Source organism: Eubalaena glacialis, chromosome 1 (assembly GCF_028564815.1).
Source record: "Eubalaena glacialis isolate mEubGla1 chromosome 1, mEubGla1.1.hap2.+ XY, whole genome shotgun sequence".
Classification (NCBI taxonomy): domain Eukaryota; kingdom Metazoa; phylum Chordata; class Mammalia; order Artiodactyla; family Balaenidae; genus Eubalaena; species Eubalaena glacialis.
Genome location: NC_083716.1, coordinates 85,609,212 through 85,627,020, shown reverse-complemented (window position 1 = coordinate 85,627,020; position 17,809 = coordinate 85,609,212). Strand labels below are relative to the sequence as shown.

The following is a 17,809-nucleotide window of genomic DNA, read 5'->3' as shown; positions in this document are numbered from 1 at the left end:
TTCATTATGTCACTTGTTTACTCAAAAAGCCCCAACTGCTAACAGGAAAAGTCTAGCTCCTAAGGTCCTCAATAATCTGGCCTCTACTCATCTTTCTAATTTTAAATTACCCCATATATGAAGTCTTTCCTACTCTCCCCAAACATGCCTTGTTTTTCCTTTCTCAACCCCTTGGTCCATGCTGTCATCCAAGTAGCACACACTATCCAATTCTACTGGCTTTAAATCAGTCCATCATTCAAGTCCATCTCAAATGCCACCTCCTCCAGTAAATTTTCCCAGTGAGGCAGGATCTGTTCTACCTCTGAAGAGCTACACCACCTACTGTTGTACTATGTATGTAATACTTCTTTATTATCACTTATGTACAGTGCTTATCATTCCTACTATACATATTTTTAGCTCCTAGAGGGAAGGCATGTTTTATACATCTTTCTATCCTTTACAATGCCCATCACAGGGCCCTTGACACATAGGGTAACTTTATTTATTTTTTTAAATAAATTTATTTATTTATTTATTTATTTTTGACTGTCTTGGGTCTTGGTTGCTGTGTGCGGGCTTTCTCTAGTTGCAGCGAGCGGGGGCTACTCTTTGTTGCAGTGCACGGGCTTCTCACTGCGGTGGCTTCTCTTGTTGTGGAGCACGGGCTCCAGGCATGCGGGCTTCAGTAGTTGTGCCTCGTGGGCTCTAGAGCACGGGCTCAGTAGTTGTGGTGCGGGCTTAGTTGCTCTGTGGCATGTGGGATCTTCGCGGACCAGGGATCGAACCCGTGTCCCCTGCACTGGCAGGCAGATTCTTAACCACTGTGCCACCAGGAAAGTCCCTAACATAGGGTAACTTTAAATTATAAAAAACACTCTTATTTTTTTGGTCACCATTGATTAGAAGCTATTTTCTGAAAAAAAAAAAAAAAAAGGATACTTTCTTTTGAATTAAAAACAGGAAAAAATCAAATTTTGATCATTAAAGGCATTTCTTCTACATTTGAAGCAAACATAAAATGAGACTTTTAACTTACCATCATCTTCTCCTAAAAGAGAAAATAATAGACAGGATTTTAGAAAATGTCTTACACAGTTCAGATTCCAATCCTATTTATTTATGGGATTAAAACTTACTCTGTGTTAAACTATTAATTATACCATGAACCTTGCTCAGTGTGTAGTTACCCTGCAAATAAGACTTCTTAATCAGAATATAGGCCAAAGAGTACAAGATTTTCACACATGTTTTATGCAATAAATAGTATCAGAGAGGAACTAAACAATCATAAAGACCACTAGTTTCAATAATTAACAAATATACAGTCACTCCGTTAGTCATTATGCACACAACTCTCTGAACATGTGTTTCCAGACTGGAGTACTTTTCTTTTTTAAGTTACTGCTCCTCAGCACATATTCACCTTAATAAAAGCACTTCCCAAACTCTAGTCAGTGCAAGCATCCCCGCAGGGGCTATGGGGCTGCCTAGACATGGGGAAGAGGCCAGAAGGCTGGGCTTTCAGGCTCCACAGCAGCCCTGTCTTGATTAGCTTTACATGTGGAATTCTGACAGAAAATTTCATTTTTGGAAGAAAGATGTTGGAAAGCTAGCTGTGGAAGCCAGGAATAGTGTGGAAAAAACACAGTTAAGAATATGAACCACCAAACCAGCTCTACAACAAATGCTAAAGGAACTTCTCTAAGTGGGAAACACAGAGAAGAAAAGAACCTACAAAAACAAACCCAAAACAATTAAGAAAATGGTACTAGGAACATACATACTGATAATTACCTTAAACATGAATGGATTAAATGTTCCAACCAAAAGACACAGGCTTGCTGAATGGACACAAAAACAAGACCCAGATACATGCTGTCTACAAGTGACCCACTTCAGACCTAGGGACACATACAGACTGAAAGTGAGAGGATAGAAAAAGATATTCCATGCAAATGGAAATCAAAAGAAAGCTGAAGTAGCAATACTCAGATAAAATAGACTTTAAAATAAAGAATTTTACAAGAGACAAGGAAGGACATTACATAATGACCAAGGGATCAATCCAAGAAGAAGATATAACAATTGTAAATATTTATGCACCCAACATAGGAGCACCTCAATAAATAAGGCAACTGCTAACAGCTATAAAAGAGGAAATCGACAGTAACACAATAATAGTGGGGGACTTTAACACCTCACTTACACCAATGGACAGATCTTCCAAACAGAAAATTAATAAGGAAACACAAGTTTTAAATGACACAATAGACCAGATAGATTTAATTGATATTTATAGGACATTCCATCCAAAAACAGCAGATTACACTTTCTTCTCAAGTGCGCACAGAACATTCTCCAGGATAGATCACATCTTGGGTCACAAATCAAGCCTCAGTAAATTTAAGAAAATTGAAATCATATCAAGCGTCTTTTCTGACCACAACGCTGAGATTAGAAATGAATTACAGGGAAAAAAACATAAAAAACACAAACACATGGAGGCGAAACAATATGTTACTAAATAACCAAGAGATCACTGCAGAAATCAAAGAGGAAATCAAAAAATACCTAGAGACAAATGACAATGAAAACACGACGATCCAAAACCTATGGGATGCAGCAAAAGCAGTTCTAAGAGGGAAGTTTATAGCTATACAAGCCTACCTCAAGAAACAAGAAAAATCTCCAATAAACAATCTAAACTTACACCTAAAGGAACTAGAGAAAGAAGAACAAACAAAACCCTAAGTTAGCAGAAGGAAGGAAATCATAAAGATCAGAGCAGAAATAAATGAAATAGAAACAAAGAAAACAATAGCAAAGATCAATAAAACTAAAAGCTGGTTCTTTGAGAAGATAAACAGAATTGATAAGCCATTAGCCAGACTCATCAAGAAAAAGAGGGAGAGGACTCAAATCAATAAAATTAGAAATGAAAAAGGAGAAGTTACAACAGATACCGCAGAAATACAAAGCATCCTAAGAGACTACTACAAGCAACTCTATGCCAATAAAATGGACAACCTGGAAGAAATGGACAAATTCTTAGAAAGGTATAACCTTCCAAGACTGAACCAGGAAGAAACAGAAAATATGAACAGACCCATCACAAGTAATAAAATTGAAACTGTGATTAAGAATCTTCCAACAAACAAAAGCCCAGGACCAGATGGCTTCACAAGTGAATTCTATCAAACATTTAGAGAAGAGCTAACACCCATCCTTCTCAAACTCTTCCAAAAAATTGCAGAGGAAGGAACACTCCCAAACTCATTCTATGAGGCCACCATCACCCTGATACCAAAACCAGACAAAGATACTACAAAAATGAAAATTACAGACCAGTATCACTGATGAATATAGATGCAAAAATCCTCAACAAAAATAACAGAATCCAGCAACACATTAAAAGGATCATACACCTTGATCAAGTGGGATTTATCCCAGGGATGCAAGGATTCTTCAATATACACAAATCAATCATTGTGATACACCATATTAACACACTGAAGAATAAAAACCATACGATCATCTCAATAGATGCAGAAAAAGCTTTTGACAAAATTCAACACCCTTTTATGATAAAAAATCTCCAGAAAGTGAGAATAGAGGGAACCTACCTCAACATAATAAAGGCCATATATGACAAACCCACAGCAAACATCATTCTCAACAGTGAAAACCTGAAAGCATTTCCTCTAAGATCAGGAACAAGACAAGGATGTCCACTCTCACCACTATTATGCAACATAGTTTTGGAAGTCCTAGCCACAGCAATCAGAGAAGAAAAAGGAATAAAAGGAATACAAATTGGAAAAGAAGTAAAACTGTCACTGTTTGCAGATGACATGATACTACACATAGAGAATCCTAAAGATGCCACCAGAAAACTACTAGAGCTAATCAATGAATTTGGTAAAGTTGCAGGATACAAAATTAATGCACAGAAATCTCTTGCATTCCTATATGCTAATGATGAAAATTCTGAAAGAGAAATTAAGGAAACACTCCCATTTACCACTGCAACACAAAGAATAAAATACCTAGGAATAAACCTACCTAAGGAGACAAAAGACCTGTATGCAGAAAACTATAAGACACTGATGAAAGAAATTAAAGATGATACAAACAGATGGAGAGATATACCATGTTCTTGGATTGGAAGAATCAACATTGTGAAAATGACTATACTACCCAAAGCAATCTACAGATTCAATGCAATCCCTATCAAATTACCAATGGCATTTTGTACAGAACCAGAACAAAAAACCTTAAAATTTGTATGGAGACACAAAAGACCCCGAATAGCCAAAGCAGTCTTGAGGGAAATAAGTGGAGCTGGAGGAATCAGACTCCCTGACTTCAGACTATACTACAAAGCTACAGTAATCAAGACAATATGGTACCGGCACAAAAACAGAAATATAGATCAATGGAACGAGATAGAAAGCCCAGAGATAAACCCATGCACCTATGGTCAACTAATCTATGACAAAGGAGGCAAGGATATACAATGGAGAAAAGACAGTCTCTTCAATAAGTGGAGAAAAGACAGTCTCTTCAATAAGTGGTGCTGGGAAAACTGGACAGCTACATGTAAAAGAATGAAATTAGAACGCTCCCTAACACTATACACAAAAATAAACTCAAAATGGATTTGAGACCTAAATGTAAGACTGGACACTATAAAACTCTTAGAGGAAAACACAGGAAGAACTCTCTTTGACGTAAATCACAGCAAGATCTTTTTTGATCCACCTCCTAGAGTAATGGAAATAAAAACAAAAATAAACAAATGGGACCTAATGAAACTTAAAACCTTCTGCACAGCAAAGGAAACCATAAACAAGACGAAAAGACAACCCTCAGAATGGGAGAAAATATTTGCAAATGAATCAATGGACAAAGGATTAATCTCCAAAATATATAAACAGCTCATGCAGCTCGATATTAAAAAAACAAACAACCCAATCCAAAAATGGGCAGAAGACCTAAATAGACATTTCTCCAAAGAAGACATACAGATGGCCACGAAGCACATTAAAGCTGCTCAACATCACTAATTATTAGAGAAATGCAAATCAAAACTACAATGAGGTAGTTAGAATGGGCATCATCAGAAAATCTACAAACAACAAATGCTGGATAGGGTGTGGAGAAAAGGGAACCCTCTTGCACTGTTGGTGGGAATGTAAATTGATACAGCCACTATGGAGAACAGTATGGAGGTTCCTTAAAAAACTAAAAATAGAATCACCATATGACCCAGCAATCTCACTACTGGGCATATACCCAGAGAAAACCATAATTCAAAAAGAGACATGCACCCCAACGTTCACTGCAGCATTACTTACAATAGCCAGTTCATGGAAGCAACCTAAATGCCCGTCGACAGACGAATGGATAAAGAAGATATGGTACATATATACAATGGAATATTACTCAGCCATAAAAAGGAACGAAACTGGGTCATTTGTAGAGACGTGGATGGATCTAGAGACTGTCATACAGAGTGAAGTAAGTCAGAAAGAAAAAAACAAATATCGTATATTAACGCATATATGTGGAACCTAGAAAAATGGTACAGATGAACCAGTTTGCAGGGCAGAAAGTGAGACACAGATGTAGAGAACAAACGTATGGACACCAAGGGGGGAAAGCAGCAGCGGGTGGTGGTGGTGGTGTGATGAACTGGGAGATTGGTATTGACATGCATACACTGATGTGTATAAAATGGATGACTAATAAGAACCTGCTGTATAAAAAAATAAAATTCAAAAATTCAAAAAAAAATAGTAAACAGCCATTAATCAACAATTGGCAGTTTCAGTGGAGAAAGCATATAAACAGCATTAGCGAGAGCTATTGCATTACTTCCTGGGGTACCCACTTATCACCCAGAACCCATTCTCTCCCTTACCTAGTCTTTGGTCTCCCTCTTCTACACTTGTTTTTTCTCTGCTCCTCTTTCCTCCCTCTATCCTTTTCTCTATTCACTTTCCTTCCTCTCTTCATCTTTCCTACAGCCTCATGTCTCTAGTTCATCATAATATGGAAGTGAAGTATTTCTTAGGACTTGATGCTTTTAGTAAATGAACAATTATATTTTCTGCTTTAAGAGTAAGTGATCCATATATATGGAATCAAAAAAAAAAAAAAAGGTCCTGTCCTAGGGGCAGGACAGGAATAAAGACGCAGACGTAGAGAATAGACTTGAGGCCACGGGGAGGGGGAAAGGTAAGCTGGGACGAAGTGAGAGAGTAGCCTGGACATATATACACTACCAAATGTAAAATAGATAGCTAGTGGGAAGCAGCCGCATAGCACAGGGAGATCAGCTCAGTGCTTTGTGACCACCTAAAGGGGTGGGATAGGGAGGGTGGGAGGGAGACGCAAGAGGGAGGGGATATGGGGAGATACAGTATACGTATAGATGATTCACTTTGTTATACAGCAGAAACTAACACAACATTGTAAAGCAATTATACTCCAATAAAGATGTTAAAAAAAGGTCTTCCCTGGTGACGCAGTGGTTAGGAATCCGCCTGCCAATGCAGGGGACACGGGTTCGAGCCCTGGTCGGGAAGATCCCACATGCCGCGGAGCAACAAAGCCCGTGCGCCACAACTACTGAGCCTGCGCTCTAGAACCCGCGAGCCACAACTACTGAAGCCTGCACGCCTAGAGCCCGTGCTCCACAACGAGAGGCCACCACAGTGAGAAGCCTGCACACTGCAACGAACAGTAGCCCCCATTCGCCACAACTAGAGAAAGCCCGCGCACAGTAATGATGACCCAGCACAGCCAAAAAAAAGATGTTAAAAAAAAAAAGAGTAAGTGATCATAGAGAAGGTCTGAAAGGATACCTTCCAAACTCTGTACTACGGAAAAGAAAAAGTGTGTGGAGGCAGGCAGGGGTGGTGGAAGCGTTCCCTTTTTACTTTATGTAACTTTTGCATTGTTTCAATTTTTATAAAATCTTGTATAATAAAAACATTTAAGTTGAAAATGGAAAAGTTATGAGGTAAAAGTAGTAAAAGAGGCAAAGGGTAAGAAGCCATGCACACCTTCTTCACACTCCGATTATCTTGCCCAAGCAGTTTCAGGATGAATTTGGGAAGACTACTGGCCATACTGTGAGTGCACATCTGAGAGCAGTCCATTCATTCAAACTTCCTAAGTCTCTCTGGTTCTGAGAAATGCCTAAAGAGATGACTCTAGACCAGGAAATTCAAGTTCCTAAATCAATCCTGGTCTAAAGAAAGCATTAGAATGGCACGTCAATCACAGGGCTGGCTGCTCCCAGGCTTTGAGTCCTCGTTGAGAATCGATTGAGGATATGCCTAATGATTTTATATTGAATAACCTCCACCTATGGACGACAATGCTGTCCCATAGAACTATAACAACAGCCATGTATGTAATTAAAATTTTTTTCTAATAAAAATTTGTAATGTTTTCTAATATCCACATTTTAAAAAGTAAAAGGTATACATGCACTGCAGTATATCAACAATTTGTTTTGTGATGCAAGAGTTAAAGTAGTTCTACCAAAACAATCAGGTTCTGTTTAATGGCAAAAATATTTTATACTGCTTCAGTTTTTAAATTGAAATGAACTAAAACGACATAAAGTGTAAAATTTAGTTTCACACTAGCCACATTTCACGTGCTCAACAGCCTGATGTGGCAAAGCGGCAACCTAACTTTCTGATACTTCTCTGCATCCTTCTGAATCAGAGTGCCGTGCATCGATCAGCACTTGGGCATCACCTGGCAGTCTCACCCACGACTTACAGAATCAGAACCTGTATTTAACAAGGCTCCTAGGCGATTTGTATGCGTACTGAAGTCGGAGAAGCACGTTATGAGCCACTGGTTCTGAAAGTGGCTGCATACTGGAATCATCTGGAGAGCTTAAAAAATACCAACGCCTGGGTCCGAATTCCAAAGACTGTGACAACTGGTATGGGACAGGGCCTGGGCATTCAGATTTTTACCAGTTCCCCAGGAACCTCTAATATATATGGATTACTCATATATTCTAATTTATTTTATATATAGCTCCTAGTTTAGGGCCTGGCACATATCAGGCAGTCAATAAATGACAGTAATTATATAAAACGTGGAAATTTTGAGACCTAACTATGAACTAATCTTATACTTTTGATCATTCAAATTAAGCAAAAATATAAAATAGTGGAAAATTTTCTCAACATATAATTACAAAGGTATCTTGTAAACAATTTCTAAAAGCATGAAAATGTATCAAAAACCCACCTCGGCTGGGTGCCAGAGGATTTAAAGGACGATAAACAGATCGAGGCCTGAAAAAGAAAACACAACACTCAAACGTAAAATGGTTTGACATTTTGATGTAATTTTTTCCAAGAGAAACAAGTATTCCCCTTCTTCCACCCTCCCTCTAGTCAATCCTCCTCCTTCCCCTACCCCCTCCAGTTACTTGAAACAGTTTTCTTCGTAGATGCTGTTCCACACTCTCCACGCAGAGGACCCTTTATAGCCAGTGTAACGCTCAGGGTTCAACAAAAGGTCTACATACTGAGCAGCTGGAGATCTCTCATCTGAACAAGAAACAATTCATAAAACCATCCACATTTCACTATTTATCTAAAATTTACCATTACAAAGCAAACAGGACTATCCAAAGGTTAGAGAAATGCTACGCTTTCAAGTCATCTCCAACTTAAATGGTAGAGTGGTTAGCACACTTGTGACTGTCCTTGACCCAGGACTTATAATAACTTGAACTTGAGAGAGGAAAAATAACTGCTCCCTTTTGGACGCTCAATGCCCTCTTACGTAATGTAACAGGCTTTACCTTATTAGGGGCATTAATCATTTCTTAAGTTTTAACCACTAGGACTGAAAAGACCTAACAGAATCATAACCTGTTCTTAATATTTTACGTGATTGCCCCCCTAAGTATATATCTACCTAAACACATACTTGAAACATTTATTTTGTTTGTATATATTGTATCTTAAAAAAAAAAAAAAAGATTTCCCTGATACTTTCTGCTTGGACTTAGGAAGTAAATGGTGCAGTAATTTTGTGATTCAAATTCGATCATTCATAGAGTTACACAATGTTGTAGTAAAAAAAAAAAAAGTTACAAATTTATTTTTACCAATGTTAATACATTGGTTAACATATTAATTGGTTAACATATTGGTGAGTAGCCACAACTTCAAGAATTTATTAACACATTTAAAATTAAATAACCATTTTCTGTGTTGAAACTCAAATTAGTATTTACTAGATCTCCACTATTTGGACAACATTTTGATAGAGATCTCTGGGGGATACAAAAGATAAAGAAAAGTGGTCTTAATGGTCACATTCTGGGTAGAAAAGGGAACCACATGCTTTGCTATCTACAGAAAAATTATAATGACTATGCTTCACAAATCTATGCTAATACCACCTATAAGCTGAAATGCTATGTATGTTGGCATGGATGTATTCTTTTATGTATGTGCTTCCTAATTTTTGGTGTCACGGTATTAAATCAATGGTATATAGACACCTGACTTGAAATAGGGACAAACATGGTCATTAAAATATGGCCCCTCTCGCTTTCATTACCTATCAGTCAAAAATATTCATTGGCCATTCAATGACCGTAGATTGAGATGATCCATAATCTTAAGGGAAAAAAACCCAGCATCCTGATCCATGCCTTTCAAAAACTACCCGATACTTTTGTGATGTATAAAGAGTACAAAGATAATCATAACTTATCATTACTAAATGAGTGGTATCTAACTTACAGACAATGAAAACATGATTTTGAAGAATGCTGGCTATATTTCCAGCACTAACATTACATAGATATTCCACTAAATAAGTTAAAGCACAGAAAACGTTAACTTACAGATGGATGAACAAACTGTCGAAGGACATTTATTGATCAGGACTTAAAACAATAATTTAAAAAATCTTAATTGAAAAATAAAAATTCAAATCATTTAGTTAATAAAATATGGATTTTACAGTAAAATTTTAAGTTTTACAATTCACTAATTTCTGTTATATATTTTAAATTTCTTTGAGCTGTTCTCAATTAAGTTCACTTGCAAAATTGACTCAGTTATGTATATAAGCTTTAGAAATACTAATATAAATATGCACCCACTGACATATACATGTATATACACGTGTATAAAGAACGTGTGTGCACGCACATAAGCCTACACTTACATACAGTCATCTATGAATGTGAAGACTGAATTAGTATCAACCTCTTCGCCCAATTAAACTAAACAACCAACAAAGAAAAAAAAAAACCCTGGATTCAAATATTAAAGTACATGGATTTAAAATATACTCTAAGGGAGTAGAAAGTCACATGAGTAAAATCAATTATATCAGTTTTTAAAGTACTTAAGTAAACTTACGTTCTTAATGTTCTTAGTGTGTATTCCCTTAATTCCCAAATCATAAGTTGTTTTAAAAAATTTTATACTTTTTCAAATCATGAAAAAGGTGTTTTGTTAACCTACAGAACGTATCAGCAAACTATGGCCCACAGGCCAAGTCTGGTCTGCTGTGTATTTTTGTAAAGAAAGTTTTATGGGAACACAAGTCATGTTCATTTGCTTATGTGCCACTTTCACATTATTATGGCAGAGTTGAGTAGTTGCAAGAGAGACCATATGGTTCACAAAGCCTAAAATATTTACTGTCTGCCCATTTACAGAAGAAAAAGTTTGTCTACCCCTGACCTATACTGACAAGAATTTCATGACATCCACAGTGAGGAACGTATGTGGGAGAAAGCATACACAGGCTGAGGTTCCCTATAAACACACACACCCATCCTTAGTCCCAGGGCCACCTGTGACATGATCATAATTAAATTGTTCCCAAACGATAACTTCTTTCCATTTGTACAGCTGTATCATACGTTCAGGTAATGCTCTTGGATTCCTACACTAAGTCCTCCCCTCAAAAAGTTCTCTCTTTTTCCTCCCTCTACAAACCTGCTCCAAAGTTATTCTTTCTTTTTGACCATGCTAACCAATACCTAAGGATTCAAAGAATTTCTACTGAATCAAAATACCTAATTCTGGGAATTCATCAACTTGAACCAATATTTTTTCCTCCTCCTCAAGAACACCTTTTTTCCCCAGTTGAATTTTCTTTTCACTGTCTTAATTTAGTGTTAGTGTTACGAGGCCACACTGCATGCTCTATGGTGCCAGGCATCCTTCCCACCTTCTAACCCATACATCTCTTAATACGTAATGGTTGCATAGGACAACTTAGCGTGCAAGCTTTTTGCTTATGGACACAGACAAAAAATATTAGGTTACGGACTCAGGATTGAGTCTACAAGCCTCCATCTCCAACTGCTACCCCAAACTGCTATTAACTCACTATTAAAACATAATTTCCTCAGTCAAGGAGAATCTATAGTTTATAAAGCATCCAAGTAATTCTGATACACAGCCAGATTTAGAAACTAGTGTTTTAAGCAATATTTTTAATGTATTAATGAACCTGTTTTAAGGGGGAAAATAAAAGTAAAAATCTATCACACTGTTCAGGTTATTTATGAACTAACTACTTCATTGAGCAAATATTTACTGGGCATGAACCATGGCCAGGCAGTGTGCTAGGTACTAGGGATACAGTTGTGAAGAAAAAGACACGGTCCTTGCTCTCAAGTCGCTCACAATCTAGATGAAGACAGACAACACACAGATAAACTAAATAATGTTTCTCGCATAGTTCTTAGTACTCTGGGAGCAGGCAGCAGTGCAAAGAGATAGAGCGTGAAAGTGGTTACTCTTTCATGACAGCAGGCTTCTCTGAGGAGGTGACATTTGAGCAGAAACCTGAAGCAAAGGAAGCAGCAAGCCATGCATAACAACAATATCAAAAAAAAAAAAAAATAGAGGTAGGGAGAGCAGCTTACCTTAAACCGCTGAATTATTTAAAAACCTATTATTTGATCTATGAGGATCACCTTCCTTTCAAATAATGACAAAACCAAAAACAAAACAGCAGAGAGCAGGGGTGTTTGACTATATTCCAATAAACTGGGGTGAATATTCTTTAGATTTTTTGTTTTAATCTAATGATTTTATTTTATTTTTAAATATTTATTTATTTATTTAGCTGCGTCGGGTCTTAGTTGCAGCATGCGGGATCTAGTTCCCTGACCAGTGATCGAACCCAGGCCCCCTGCACTGGGAGCACAGAGTCCTAGCCACTGGACCACCAGGGAAGTCCCTAATCTAATGATTTTAGAATACTGAAATAACTAAACAATGACTCCAAAGCTACTCTGATAGTATTTTTTTTAAACTGTAGGTAAAAATCTTTGGGACACACATGAACATTACTACCCAGGAGAATCGTGGTAATCCAACTAGTAGCATGGTTTCACGTGTTTAAGAATTACATAAAATATAAAAACAGGGGCTCCCCTGGTGGCGCAGCAGTTAGTAATCCGCCTGCCAGTGCAGGGGACAAGGGTTCGAGCCCTGGTCCGGGAAGATCTCACATGCCGCGGAGCAACTAGGCCCGTGCGCCACAACTACTGAGCCTGCGCTCTACAGTCCACGAGCCACAACTACTGAGCCCACGTGCCACAACTACTGAAGCCCGTGCGCCTAGAGCCCATGCTCCGCAACAAGAGAAGCCACCACAGCGAGAAGCCTGCGCACCACAACAAAGAGTAGCCCCCGCTCACCACAACTAGAGAAAGCCCGCGCGCAGCAATGAAGACCCAACGCAGCCAAAAATTAATTAATTAATTTTAAAAATATAAAAACAACTAGTTATTTTAATATGTAATCCTAAAAATTTTAAAGGATGATTTTATGGAAATTTTTATAGGACACCTCTTCCACTTTTACGATTTAAGAAGCTACTATTGAAAAATTAATTAACACTATTTATACTGATGACAGATAATAGAACACATCAATTTAATCATAGCAAGTAAACTCTACAATTGAGTAGTATTTTTTACTAAATACCTAAAGAGAAATATATATTCACAGAAATGATTTTTTAATCTGAAAACCTGTTAAATAAGCACTATCCAGAATATTTTAATAAAAGAATACATGAGAAGTTGGAAAGAAGTGATTATGAGTGTTAAACACTCAAATATAATTAGATTGACAACCAAAAAGCAAATGAAAGAGTAGTCAGCCACGTGAGGGCTTACCCAGGTACAACGGCTTGCTCTGAAAAAACCGTTGCCAATTCTAAATACCATAATAGGGGTATTTATAAATTGCCCATTATCATATCGAAAAAAACTTTGTTCAGATGTCTTAACAATTTCCTTGCTGAAACCATATAAAACATGGTAATAACACTCCCTCTCCCAGAATCTTCTCAATTTACCATACTATTGTAGAAGCGACCTGTAATTTATTCCAATACAGACTGCATTAAAAACACAATTCTACATAAGAATTTTTAAAAAATCTTTAGAAAGCAAACCACACTAGATGCTTTAAAAATTCAGAAGAACTTCTGCTGCCTGTTTTCAGTTATGCATGGTTGAACCCCAAATTCTTTTCTACCACCACAAAATAACAATACCAAGGTAAAAGGTAAAGAGAGGCCAAATGAATGACTTAAGCCTACTCAACACAATTACTGGGAGTATTCTCCTATAGATAAAAAATTTTGAGTCACATCAATTATCTTCTGTTAAAAGAAGTGGTAGTTATTACTGAACTACCATTTGTTCCATTCCAGGGGACTCCTGGAAAGAGGGCTGTGGGGAAGTCGAATTAGAGTCCTCCACGATATCGGAAGATGTCTTTATGTTAGTCTGTTGAGACCTCCAACTAATTCGAGTGTGAACATTTCTATAACATGGTCACAGACCTATAACTAAGTGGCTTGAATTAGAGGTCCATAGGAGGTGGGGTGTCACAATGGAAAGAAGACAGGTTTGGGATTCAGTCAGATCTGGGATTGAATCCTGTCTCAGCCTCTTGCTACTGTGTGATCTTGGGCAAGTTACTTTGTCTTTTTGAGACTCAGTTTCCCCAGATATAAAATAATACACACCTATTAGGGTAGTTGTAAAGCTAAGAAATAATGTACTTAAGGCACTTAGCATAGGGCCTGGAACATCGGTTCTCAATAAACACCATTATGAATAATAAGATCCACATACAACATCTTGTGTCTTTAAGTTATAACTCTGACTGTAACTTCACTGATTTAAGGGTCTTAAAAGGGTTAAAGTTAAAATAATGTAATTACAATAGTTTCTTTTATTACCATCAAGTTCACAAAAGTGATCCTGTGAATCATCGTATCTTGCCCAGTCAATGAAAGCTTCTCTGCTTTGATTACTATGGGAAGGAGGAATAAAAAAGAAAAAGGATTAAATCTGGGGTTGAAAACTTTAACACTGTATTCTAGTGTACTAAAAATAGATAATCTGAGATCACGTCTTTATTAATTAGATGGTGTTACAAATTCAGTTAGCAGTCACATGAAGGAATGATTAAAACAAGTTATACGAAAGACAGATATTTATTTCTGTGAGTGATTTATATTTCTTAACTATATTAAAACTATTTTAGCCCTACCTAGTTCAATGATAACTACTTTGACCAGAAAACTAATTTACACATATATATAAGATGTAGTTAAACACGAAATTCAGGCTGGTCTTTTTAGTTGACTTAGAAATTGTAGTTAACTATGTATTGTTTTTTCCTAAAGTAGGAATTAAGTTTACTTTCATAATTCTTTTAATTTAAATTGCTTCTCTACTTATACAACCCAAAATACTAAAAAATGCATTTCTAGGATCTTCCATCCAACGTGCTATTCCCTAGTAACACCAATGTCACTTTCATCACAGTATATCATTCATTTTACACATTACATCACATTTAACAAAATCTATGATCAAGATTTCTCTTTTTTTAATAAAGTTATTTATTTTATTTATTTTTGGCTGTGTTGGGTCTTCATTGCTGTGCGCGGGCTTTCTCTAGTTGTGGCAAGCAGGGGCTACTCTTCGTTGTGGTGCACGGGGCTTCTCATTGCGGTGGTTTCTCTTGTTGCAGAGCACAGGCTGTAGGTCGTGGGCTTCAGTAGTTGTGCCTTGCGGGCTCAGTAGTTGTGGCTCGCGGGCTCTAGAGCGCAGGCTCAGTAGTTGCGGCGCATGGGCTTAGTTGCTCTGCGGCATGTGGGATCTTCCCAGACCAGGGCTCAAACCCGTGTCCCCTGCACTGGCAGGCAGATGCTTAACCACTGCACCACCAGGGAAGTCCTATGATCAAGATTTCTGACCTGGAGAACTGATAAAGGAACAACTACACTCATTCAAATAAACTTGGACCTATATTCACTTTAACCTATATTCAGACCTTCTCTGTCTTAAATACATGATGGTAGCATATATACCCATCTTTATTCCCTAAAGGAAAAAAAATGAGGCAAAAAAAAAAAAAATGATGTACCAAGTATAAATCAGGTATTCATAAATGTGGTACTGTCATAGCCAATAATTTATTTTGTATTTGAGAAGCTGCTGCATAGCATAACGACTGCAGGAAGTATATAAGGCTGGCCACACTACAACAACTTTACCAATAAAAATTTCCAATTCAATTTACCATGGGGTTTTTTTTCTCCTATGGGAATATATAATTAACTTCATAAAAGTTAATGGAAAATTTTATATCATAGGTGACTCAGTTGAAATATATGATGCCATAAAACAAGAATGCCTAAGTTCTAGTTAGAGCTAAAATGATAACTATAGTTATGTTTAATCAGATAAGTCTTCTGCTGAAAATAGTAAAGAACAAAGCAATTTTGATATAAATGCCTATTTTCTTATTAGCAATATGACTAACTTAGAGGAACTTTTAGCACACTTATTTGATGAAGTTTTCTGGATTGTTTCATCTAACCCTTGCCTAAAGCCATGGTAGCAGAAAAGATATGGAATGTTAATCTAATGCTAATAGAGCTGGCCCAGTTTGGTTTATAAACAAGTTATAAGGATCCTTGGAGATCATCTAGTCCAGCTTTTCTAAAAGTCAGTTTGAAGATGGATGCCACGGTACTTACAGAAGAATCTCTTGGGCTCAACCTAGGGCTTTCTATCAAGACAGTGCTGTGAGTTAAAGTAGTCGTCTTTGAAGTGGGAAACAGGCACAGGAAGGGATGGGATGGAGGGATTACACTGGGGCACGAGAAAACTCTGGGGAGTGTAGACATAACCATCTTGATTGTGCTGATTTTTGTGAATGTACACATGGCAAAATATCACATTGCACACTTTGAATAGGTGCAGTGTATTGTGTGTCAATTACACTTCCATAAAGCTGTTTAAAAATTACACTACCGAGGGCTTCCCTGGTGGCGCAGTGGTTGAGAATCTGCCTGCCAATGCAGGGGACACGGGTTCGAGCCCTGGGCTGGGAAGATCCCACATGCCGCGGAGCAACTAGGCCCGTGAGCCACAACTGCTGAGCCTGCGCGTCTGGAGCCTGTGCTCCGCAACAGGAGAGGCCGCGATAGCGAGAGGCCCGTGCACCGCGATGAAGAGTGGCCCCCGCTTGCCGCAACTGGAGAAAGCCCTCGCGCAGAAACGAAGACCCAACACAGCCAAAAATAAATAAATAAATAAATAAATTTACAATGTCCCCAATTCCTCTACCTTAAAAAAAAAAAAAAAATTACACTACCGATTGTCGGAGAAGTTGTGGAATGAGGAACTCCTGTACTCTACTACTAGCGGCAATGTATTTTGGTACAATCATTTTGGAAAACCATTTGGCAGTTCTTAATTCCACTCCTAGGTATATTCTCCACAGAAATGCATACCAAATGTACCAGCAAATATCCAACTAAATATTTTGTGAAATGGCCAAGACATCCAGCATAATATTATTCAACATAATGTTGCATAAAATAAGCCAGATACAAAAGAATACACACTATATTATTCCATGTATATAAATGGGCAAAACTCATCTTTACTAACATAACTCAAAATCATGATTAACTCTGGAAGGTGGTAATGGCTAGGAAAGTACATAATGTGATCTTCTGGGTAGCAAGTATATTGTTCTGGATGGTGGCTAAAAGAGTTGGTTCACTTTGTAAAATTAAATTGGCCTTTATACTTAAGATTTGTATACGTCATTATGTGTGTGTTAAACTTAAACTGAAGTTATTAATTTTTTAAACTTTTAACAACAAAAATCCATAAGCAAAATTAAAAGACAAGCCCTAACAACCCATACAGGCAACAAAGAATTATTATCAGATTATATGAAGAATGCCTACAGAATAATTTAAAAATGCACCCCCTTCCCCAATGGAGGAAAAGATAGCAAAGAATATTAACAGGCAATTTACCTCAAAATCTTATGATAACTTAAGGCCCAGTCCCTGGATCACTTCTCTATTTATATTCTCTCCTTGGTAATCTCACTCAGGTTTATGGTTTTTAAATATCACACATTCATTGAATGACTCCCACATTTTATCTCCAGTCCAGACCCCTCCCCTGAAATTGAGACTTGTATATCCAACTGCCTGCTGGACATTTCACAGGCAGCTCAAACTTAACAAGTCCAAGGTTGAACTAAAATTTCCCATCAAACTTGCTCCTCCGGTAGGTGTCCCCAGTTCAATAAATGGCAGCTCCATTTTTTTTTACAACCAAATCTTGTAATCATTCTTAGCTCCTGTCTGTTTTTCATACCCTACATCCAATCCTTCAGCAAATACTCTCAGCTCTACCTTCAAAATCTATCCAGAATCTGACCACCTCTCATCACTTCCA

At 37.5% G+C, this 17,809-nt stretch overlaps 1 protein-coding gene across 4 annotated transcripts in view; it reads right to left on the bottom strand.

Annotated features, from left to right (window-relative positions):
* ERO1B (endoplasmic reticulum oxidoreductase 1 beta) overlaps positions 1-17,809 on the bottom strand; it is a 63,732-nt gene that overhangs the window by 17,365 nt on the left and 28,558 nt on the right. For 3 of the 4 annotated variants that reach the window (XM_061182104.1, XM_061182120.1, XM_061182123.1), the window contains exons 6-9: positions 14,272-14,345; positions 8,453-8,573; positions 8,269-8,315; positions 1,022-1,033 (exon numbers count right to left, since the gene is read on the bottom strand). In XM_061182104.1, the coding sequence (XP_061038087.1) occupies positions 1,022-1,033; positions 8,269-8,315; positions 8,453-8,573; positions 14,272-14,345 (254 nt within the window). The remainder of the gene's footprint in view (positions 1-1,021; positions 1,034-8,268; positions 8,316-8,452; positions 8,574-14,271; positions 14,346-17,809) is intronic. The other variant, XM_061182111.1, reaches the window with a different exon arrangement.